Here is a 9,903-nt window from a genome sequence, read left to right on the forward strand (position 1 = left end):
GCCTCGCCCGCTGCGGCCCAGGGCAGTCACTCTCGACTCAAGACCCTTACCTCTCCAGCCGTTCACCTCCTGCCTCGCCCTGTTGTGCGGAAAGCTAGGCGCAATGTCATGCCTGAGAACTTCATTCCTCGCCGCAGTAGGCGGGTCCAAGCTCGGGGAGCTGGACGCATGGAGGGCCCATCCCGCAGCTGCACCAAGGTCATCCTTCTCAAGCTTGGCATTTGCATCGAGGACGATGATCGCGCGGCTCCTTCGCCGGCAGCTCTGGCACGCTACGAGCAGCAATTCCGCAAGATTATTGGACGTAATCAGATAGCTGCCCTTGCGTCTCTCTACGGCTGGGAGCTTTCTACCGACGAGGAGCTGCAATCCCAAGCAGCCGCTGCTGCCAACCATATGGTCGTCTCTGGTCGTTGTCAAGATTAAATGGTAGTGCAACCTATCACGGTCGCTAACTGGAACCCACGAGGGCTGAACGCCCCTGGTCGTCGCTCTGGTGTTCGGAACATGGTGCAATCCTGTGGTGCTTCCATCGTTTGTCTGCAAGAGACTAAGCTTGCCCACATTTCCCTATCTATTGTTATGCAAACGCTTGGCAATGCATTTCTGGATTTCGCTTACTTACCGGCTAATGGCACTCGTGGTGGCATCCTCTTGGCTTGGAAACCTGACAACATCACAGCGTCGGACCATGATATACGCCGCTATTCGGTTACCTCTCGCTTCACTCACGGCCCAAATTCTTGGTGGCTCACTACGGTTTACGGCCCCCATTCCGATGACGAGCAAATCGAATTCCTTGATGAACTGCGAGATATCAGGGCAGCGCACAACGGAGGCTGGATAGTTATGGGCGATTTCAACATGATCTATCAGGCCGCGGACAAAAACAATCCCAACGTTTCTCGCCGGGTCATGGGGCGGTTTCGCCGCGCGCTGGATGAGCTTGAGATTCGTGAGCTCCCTCTACATGGTCGTCGTTACACTTGGTCGAATGAACGCGAGTCTCCCACCCTCGAACGCCTGGATCGCATGTTCTGCTCGGTCGATTGGGAAGATGGCCATCCAAACTGCTTCCTGATTTGCATCGCCACCCCTCATGAGTGACCATTGCCCTCTGTTGCTCCACACAGAAATTTGTTCCCCGCAACATCGCCGCTTCCACTTCGAGCCTTTCTGGCCTAAGATCCCTGGTTTCCATGAGACTGTGCAGGCGGCTTGGGTAGAACCTGCCCATGGTAACCCTATCACTGTCCTTGATCACAAGCTGCGAACCCTCTGACGGCGGCTTAAGTCTTGGAGTGACCGGAAAGTTGGCAACATTCGTATTCAGATTGAATGGGCCAAGGAGCTTATCTTCCGCTTCGATGTGGCCCAGGAAGAACGGCAATTAAGCCCTCTGGAGGCTTGGTTTAGACGTGAGCTCAAGAGAAAATACTTAGGCCTTTGCTCCTTACAGCGCACTGTTGCTCGACAAAGGTCGCGCATTAACTGGCTTCGGGAGGGAGAAGCAAACACCAAATTCTTTCACATTCACACCAATCACCGTCGTCGGAAGAATTACATCCCGCAGATAATTCACAATGGCTCTATGCTAGTCGAGCAGGCACAAATTGAGGAAGCGTTTGCGGAACACTACGAACAGCTCTTTAGCCCACCTCCTGACCGTGACTTCAGCATAAACTTCGAAGCTCTTGGTATCCAGCGGCGCGATCTTGCTTTCCTTGATGCGGAGTTCGAGGAGGAGGAGGTCTGGGCTGCGATCAAGGACACTCCAGGCGACAGGGCTCCCGGGCCAGATGGTTTCACTGGCACTTTTTTGCGAGTTTGTTGGCCGACGATCAAAGAGGATATTATGAATGTTTTCAAATCCGTGAGAGTTGGTCGTGCTCACGGTTTCTCCAAGCTGAACAAAGCCCTTATCACCCTCTTGCCTAAGAAGCAAGATGCCTCCTCTATACAAGACTACAGACCCATCAGCCTTGTGCATTGCATTGCAAAGCTCCTCGCCAAAACAATGTCTTGCCGACTGGCCCCTGTTCTACCAACTCTGGTATCACCTAACCAGTCTGCCTTCATCAAGGGAAGGGCAATTCACGATAACTTCATGCTTGTGCAGCACCTGGCTAAGTCATTCCATGTCGCCAAGGCACCCACCGTGCTTCTTAAGCTGGATATTGCCCGTGCTTTCGATACAGTTTCTTGGCCTTTCATCATATATCTTTTGCAGCATCTGGGATTTGGGCACATTTGGATCAACCTCGTATGCCTTCTGCTCTCCACGGCATCCACCCGCATCTTGGTCAACATTGTCCCCGGCGATGAAATCTATCACCACCGTGGAGTGCGACAGGGTGACCCCTTGTCTCCGATGCTCTTTGTGCTCGTCATGGAGATTTTTCACCTGCTCATTGACCTTGCTGCCCGGATGGGTCTACTTGCCGCCCTCCCTAGAAGTCGTGGAGCATGTCGTACCTCTCTCTACGCCGACGATACGGTCGTTTTCATCAAGCCAACTGTCGCAGACTGCGAGACCATTAAAGAGTTGCTGCGGCTGTTTGGAGTGGCAACCGGCCTTCACACGAATATTCTCAAGAGTTCTGCTACTCCCATTCGCTGCAATACTGATGACAGACAGCTTATTGCTCAGCACTTGCTCTGCCCAGTTCTGGACTTCCCAATACCTTATCTTGGAGTCCCCCTCTCCATATGGAAGTTGCGTGCACATGATCTACAACCTCTGATTGACAAGCTGGTAGGATGGCGTGCTGGCCTTCTTTCCAAAGGTGACAGGCTCGTGCTCATCAAATCGGTCTTAGCTGCGACCCCCATCCATACTATGCTTTCTACTGACCTTCCCAAGCCCATTTCCGAAGCCATCATCAAGTGTCAGAGAACATTCTTTTGGGCTAATGGTCGGGACGACGCCACCGGCAGTTGTGCCGTGGCCTGGAGCAATGTCTGCCGTCCGACCGAGTATGGGGGTTTGGGAGTTTTGGATGTGAAGCGCATGAGTTGGGCTCTCCGAGCCAGATGGCTTTGGCTAAGTCGTGTTGATACTTCTAAACCTTGGAGCAACTTTCCCATTAAGAGCAACAAATCCATCACTTCCCTGGTAGAGGCTGCAACCTCTGTTAACATTGGCAACGGCAACAGAGCTCTATTCTGGACTGACAGATGGATAGCCAGACAAAACATTGCTACCATTGCTCCTGAGGTTTTTCAGCCGTTAATCCACGAGCCCTCAAAGTTCGCAAAGTCGCCTCTGCCCTTACTGAAAATTCTTAGATCCAAGACATCTCAGCGGCCCTCTCTGCTGATGGCATTATTCAGTTCCTCCACCTGGTCGATTTGCTTCAAGCCCAACAAGTCAACGCTGACAGCGAGGATACGTTTGTCTGGCACTTATCCTCTTCTGGGGAATACTCTTCCAAATCCGCTTACAGAGCCTTCTTCGAGGGGACAACTATCTCACCACACCACAGTGCAATCTGGACCTGCTGGGCACCCCTCAAATGCAAGGTTTTTGCCTGGCTTGCCACCTTGGATCGATGTTGGACCAATCAGCGGAGGTTGCGCCACGGGCTGACTGACAATGACACATGCGCGCTTTGTGATCAAGAGCCTGAATCTATTTCTCACCTCATGCTGCAATGCTCCTTCTCACAACAAATATGGTATGATATCTGCAGTAAGCTCAACCTTCTGCCATGTAGGCCAGTTGGCAACGCCGAGTTCAGCATTTGGTTCGCCGCAGCTGCCGCCAACGCTCAGCTAGCCCTGCAGAAGGGTGCTAAATCCATCATCATCCTTACTCTCTGGAGATTATGGAAGACGAGGAACGATGCTATCTTCAAAAATCTGGCCCCCAACAGACTCGCCTTAGTTCAGTCGGTCTAGATGAAGCCCGTCAATGGTCGTTAGCCGGTGCTAAGGCGCTACGTCAGTTACCTTTACATGCTAGACCCCCTGATGTTAGCCTTGATGAGGAACTCTAGGTCTAACTAAGTTAGTCCTGTACAGTTTTTTTCTCTTTTCCTTTTTCCTTTTTTGCTTTCTCTTCTTTTCGTTTTTGGTAGCTTTTCTACTCTTGTATGCTCCCGTCTTCTCGACGGCTTCTTCTAATATATAATGACGCATGCTTTGGCATTTGTTCGGAAAAAACCAACCCTCAAAACACACTGTTATAAGGGTTGGTTTGAGGACACTGATCTAGGCCGGACGTTTTGGACCTTCAAATTCACGTTTTCTCAACCCTTAAATTGGTTTTAAGGGTTACCAATTTACCCTCAAAATGGCTTTAAGGGTTACCAGTTTAAGGAAACCGCTAGTGATGCTCTCACCACTCACCAGCAGCACCTCGCGGGGCCTGAAGCGGGAGGTTGCGGCAGTGCAGGAATAGCAGTGCTGGCCGTGGGGCGCGGGCGGCACGCTACGCGAGAGAAGTGGATCTTTGCGACACCACTACACCAGGTAAGTACAATGCATGGTGAAAGTCATGGAGGCTAATTTCGAAACACTTCTAATCCTTTCCATAGTTTAACCTCATCTCTCTCTGGTATATCCGTATATATTTCATGGAGTACTGTGTAATACTAGAAGCAAACATGCGTTCAACAAATGTTCTCCATAGTAGACGTTTTGTAGAGCATCCAATTTGTTTTTGTCATAAATAAAATAACAAAAATACTAAAATAAAATAACCTGGCTAAAGCGGAAATTAGATCATGACTAATATTTGATGAACAAAGCAGAAACATGTGTTAAACCCGCATGAGTGCATTTCAATGCCAAATCAAATAAACAAATGTTAATTTCAAACCTTTACCCCTCTGCTGCTCTAATTCTTCTGTTACTAAAGACCTAACTCAGGTTTGTTTCAAAGGTGCAAACATTTACATGGTCTCTCTCCTCAATATGGAAAAAGGAATAGCGACAAAATTTCATTCGCAATGTACAAAGGCAAGCAGTAAAACTAACATCATGTGTATCCAAATTAGCTTTGACACAATAGTCCTGCAGGGAAGACCAAATAGATGATTCAGTTTTAGAGTAGATGACTCAGTTATGTGAAGCAAACGGTGGCTCTTGAAAGACCCAAAATCAGGGAAAACAATAAGTGAAACAGCATGAACTGTGAATGACAAGCACCACAATTACGCCAGACATTGTTATTGAACTATAATGTTTAATGGTTTTTATACAATGTAGCATGAGGGGGGAAATCATCTCAAAATAGGTATAAAGAAGATATTTATCAATAAACATACTCCTCAAACAGAAAAACCATGCAACGCATGATCAGCTAAAGTGGGCATACATTGTTACAATAACCTCAACTGTCAGTATACAAACAGTGATGCAAGGGCTTTCAATCATCTTTCTGATGCAGAGCACGAGGACTATTACCATTAAGTGCCGCATGATACATCCTCTTTTCCGCCAGCCCAAGATTAGAAAGAACTAAATTACCCTGCAGAAAAAGGATTGTTTTATTGCGCAATCCTTAAGAAGGTAAATCGTACACCATAGCTAATAATTTCAAGAACATGAATAATCATGGTGGACTAGCTTAGCAAAGATGGAGAATACCTCAGTTGCTAGCATTTTTCTGACATTGTTGGCATAGATTCTGGGATCCTCCTTTTCTTGTTCAGAAGGATAGTATACAGGCAAGCGAACCACCTCCATGTAATTTGCAAATTGACAAAGGAGGAAAAACACATGACGCTTCTGCAGGTTGTGATGAGACAAATGCCATTTTCAGATTTGAGGTGTCTGATGTTTCAGAGTTAAATTAATCAACACAGGATGCTATAATAGGTGTTAGTGTAGAAGGTACAAAAATGGAAAAAAGCACCACAAGCTTACAAGTTGACACGCCACATACTTCTGAATGCCAAAGGTACAATATAGCAACCGTAAATAAATTGTTAGCATGTTGCATAAAATGAGAAAAAACTATAGTCATCGCTATCTCATGCAGAGTATGAAGTAATGATATCTTTTCAGAAGTGACGGTGTTTTTCACATGGCAGCATGCGTGTAAGAATTTCATAGCCAAATTTAATGATTGTATTAATAAAGCAGCAGCATAGCAATCCTCAACATGGAAGATGATGCTTTGCTGAACATGGAAAATGAGGATATAAGAAGTTGCACAGAGAGGTTATATTAACTCAAGTTACTCAACGGATATGGACATACTATCGAGAAAACATAATTATGACAAGAGACATATTTCATCTCATAATAAAGCATAAATGTGAATATCATACATCAAACAAAATGACTTCCTTTTTTGCGATTAATAAAATGTTACCCTTGAAACCCATAGGAAATATACATGGTTCCAGCAAATAGCTCTTGCATACCTGTACCTACTCGCAAGTTCTTATTCTGACATTGAACATAATAAATATGTCATTAATGCTTACCCCGTCCATGGAGTCCCAGGCTGGACTAAATCTACTGTAAGGATATCTCAAAATGACAGGTTGAACTGGTGCTTTTGCAAGGAATGCTCCAGTTTTAAACGGCAGAAGGTAATCTCCATTAGTAGTAGTACCCTCTGACAAGAAAAGAAACAACAAGACTGTAAACAAAGGAAAACAAAGTTTCTAATAGTTACAAAACATAACAAAATTGAAGTTTAAATCTGAAAGAGCACACTGAAGTAATGGAAAATGTTGTATTAAGAGGAGATGATAATAGCTTTTGCTAACTTAGAGATAGTACCATAAGACTAGACGTAGAATGATTACATAATAAAGGATGAATAAATATTCAGCAGATATGGAATGCGGTGTTCCATGTCAATAAAAAAAATTAAGCACATAGAAAACAATGTCTTATAAAAGATAGTGACACATAAAAATAATAATCACAATAGAAAAGGAGAAACCACTATACATTAAAAAGTTAGCAAAAGAAACATAAAATGGTTGTACACAAACCAGGAAAGAGTAACACCATAGGGGAATTCTTGTACTGAGAAACCTCTTGGACCCTTTCAGTTACATCACCTACATAAAGTATGGGCAGTTCAGTGAAAAGCAAAGAAAAGCTACATGACATAGTAAGTCTGCATTTTGAACTCTATCTCAATTAAATAATCGCATGTTGAAAAGAATCTTCCTTGCACAGCAACAAAAATAAAAGAACATGCCTATTAAAAAATTTAAGTGCTCATCGTCTGATGCAATAAAAATGCATGGCATACATGAAGCAGTAGCAAAAATAGTGTTTAAGTGCTAGTCATATTTTAGTTAACACAGAGAATGAATGTGCCTTTTTGGAGAATAACGAGTAAGAAAAATAAAATGGCATCAATGAATGCATGTCAATACATACCTGAGACGCCTCTAGAATCTGATCCTTTGGATTCTCGTTGAACAAAAATGCACCTGAGGCATTTGCTGTATTTGACAGAGAAATACATTTAATACATCATATCCACATTTGAAATAAATAGAAATGGTGACCACGCAATAAATTTTGTAGGTATATAAAAAGGATAATGCCATTTTCTCACGTATTTTCTTAATAAGACATGAATAAGAAATCAGCACATACCTTATGAGACCAATCAACGGCAACTTGGACACGGAGTTCTACATAGAATAATTAAGCATGAACAATCATTTATAACTTAAGAACACGTAAGTTTCACAAAACAATAATAACAGTGTAAACTTTTATTTTGCAGGGAAATCCAACTTGAGTAACATCGTACCCTGTCGACAAACAAAACAGACAGACTTGAATAACATTGTTCAAGGTACCTTAGCAACAAAACTCGGAGAAGAAGCTGACATGTGATAGAGAATGTCCACATATGACACGTGATTAGACACAATCGCTCCTGGTCTTTCCAGTTCTTCAGACTGATTTTCAGGTACATCCTGAACATATCATATACTAACATGTCATGGGAACGAGTAAACAAATTATAAGAGTTCAGTACATACACAGATGTTATGTGCGGGCAGCAGTATAAATGGCAGGCCGTGAATGGGCCGTTGGTCTAGTGTTGGGAGCGCGGTGGCTTCTCCTTGTCGGCCTGAATTCAAATTCCGGTTGGCTGACTTAATTTCTCTGGTGGGATTCCCAGGTCTCACACATTCTCTATTAATATATAGCACGGGGTTCCTCCCCAACTGGTTTCATTTTTACGAACTAGCAGGCCCATCCCTAGGTTCATACCAGGACGGCTGGAGTACTCTGCCCCATGTTAGGTTTCTTCTTGAGTTACCAAAAACAGAGTTTGTATCCTTTAAGGATTATATCTGTTTAGGGTATCTCCATCTATAAGGAGACTGCCTACTATTGAATAAAACAGACGAGATGTTATCAATAATTTCTATCGTTCTCCTCTGCCCTGGTGGCACCAGTTCCCGCCAACCCTAGCCGGTAGCCGTACCACCTCCACCTCCCCCTTGCCAGTGGCACGGCCATATCTTTGAAGTTTGGCAGGGCGGTCTTTTTAACGTGGAGGATGGGGTGGGTACCCTGCTTAGCTTTGAGAGACCTTTGAGAGACCCAGGGGTGGCCGCCCAGCCCGCCCCTCCCTAATCATGGGCTAGAACAAATGAACAATTCAGAATTGATGATATACGATACTCGTACAAGGCACAACATGAAGAAGATTGCAGGAAACCATCGACTATTTGGTTTCGAACCATTTTGTCCAACAAGATTAAACATACCACCCAAGAGAGAGTATAGAGACATCTACGACAAGTTATTGACCATTGTAATCATAGAATTTATGCTTCTTCATTCAACAACAATGTACTATCTAGATTGGAACAAACTGTAAGAACATTTAATTTCTTGCCAAAGCTATAAATCTATGCAGCTATAACAAGCATCTTTTAAGCCAACTATATGAGCTTAAACACAATTGCCAAGACACATTGGCATCAGGACTATCACTTTCTCTTTGTTCCAAACCAGTGCATTGTTCCCCCATTGAACAAACAAGACATTACATAAGTCGTGGGGCCTCATAAGAAAATACGCGTACCAAAACAAGCAGGCCACATTGGCTAAGATAGATTGCACGCTGAAAGAGGAAAGTGGCATCATGATACTGACCTCTGCATTGGGGAGGCTTCGATCGCACACCGGGATCCAGTAGAAGCCGAAGACGAAGAGCATCGCCCGCGACAATGCACGGCCAGCACCCAGACATGCCTCCCTCCTCCACCCATGTAATCGGGGACGGCCCTCTTCCCCAACGTCGGCGAAGAGCGTGAACACGCGGCACACGAGGTAGTAGGCGACGACCAGGAGCATCCCGGCAATGAGACGGAGCGGGAGGAGCACGGCGGCCGCGAACATTAGACGCGCCACCTGCGCCGCGGGGAGCGGCCCGCGGCCCATCGGCCCGTACGCGTCCCGGCGCGCGTACGGCGCGTATCTGACGTCCAGGTCCTCATCCTCCTCAATGGCGGGCGCGCCAGAGAGGAGGGGCCGCACGGCCTCGCCGGCGCCGTCGCCGCCTTCCGGTTGGGAAGGCGCGGTGGTGGCGGTGTCGACGGCCATTGGGGATTGACGCGCGTGGAGATCGGCGCGATGGCCGTGGGGGAGGTCCCTGTGTTTTTACGGGTTTGTGTCTGTCGGGGAGTTTGGTCGCTGGCAGAGGGTGGACGCTGGAGCAGGAGACGGGGAGCGTTGGATCTAAATCGGACGGTGTTGGTCCCGTCCGTGTCTGGTGGGTGTTCGGTAGAGCGGACGTTGGATCGGTTGCGGCGGTTGTCGATGGGATCATGCTCCTAGTGCTTCCCCCGTTTCTTCTCATAGAATTGATTTTATTATTTTCTAAAACTATCAACATCTACGGTACTGTAGTATTTAATAAATAAAATAGTAAACACATTTCATGATGAATCTAACTAT

At 45.8% G+C, this 9,903-nt stretch overlaps 1 protein-coding gene across 2 annotated transcripts; it reads right to left on the reverse strand.

Annotated features, from left to right (window-relative positions):
- Positions 1-4,761: 4,761 nt before the first annotated feature.
- LOC127342629 (lysophospholipid acyltransferase LPEAT1) lies at positions 4,762-9,625 on the reverse strand. Of its 2 annotated transcripts, XM_051368615.2 has the most exons (9): positions 9,100-9,625; positions 7,785-7,904; positions 7,576-7,613; positions 7,354-7,418; positions 6,957-7,025; positions 6,438-6,571; positions 5,593-5,733; positions 5,410-5,473; positions 4,762-5,016 (listed from the first exon to the last, which is right to left on the reverse strand). In XM_051368615.2, exons 1-9 carry the CDS (start codon positions 9,547-9,549, stop codon positions 4,997-4,999), a joined length of 1,101 nt encoding a protein of 366 aa, XP_051224575.1. In that variant the 5' UTR covers positions 9,550-9,625; the 3' UTR covers positions 4,762-4,996. The 2 variants fall into 2 exon arrangements, with proteins under 2 accessions (XP_051224575.1, XP_051224574.1); XM_051368614.2 differs by lacking the exon at positions 4,762-5,016 and having other exon boundaries at positions 5,117-5,473; positions 9,100-9,623.
- Positions 9,626-9,903: the final 278 nt, after the last annotated feature.

Source organism: Lolium perenne, chromosome 3 (assembly GCF_019359855.2).
Source record: "Lolium perenne isolate Kyuss_39 chromosome 3, Kyuss_2.0, whole genome shotgun sequence".
Taxonomy (NCBI): domain Eukaryota; kingdom Viridiplantae; phylum Streptophyta; class Magnoliopsida; order Poales; family Poaceae; genus Lolium; species Lolium perenne.

Bases quoted from the DNA above. Each gene is read 5' to 3' on its own strand.
- LOC127342629 (XM_051368614.2), bottom strand. From the start codon at position 9,549: ATGGCCGTCGACACCGCCACCACCGCGCCTTCCCAACCGGAAGGCGGC. The intron at 7,419-7,575 runs GTATGTGCTGAT...TGTCAAATACAG, and splicing joins CCGTTGATTGGTCTCATAAG to CAAATGCCTCAGGTGCATTT. The intron at 5,734-6,437 runs GTAAGCATTAAT...CACAACCTGCAG, and splicing joins CCTGGGACTCCATGGACGGG to AAGCGTCATGTGTTTTTCCT.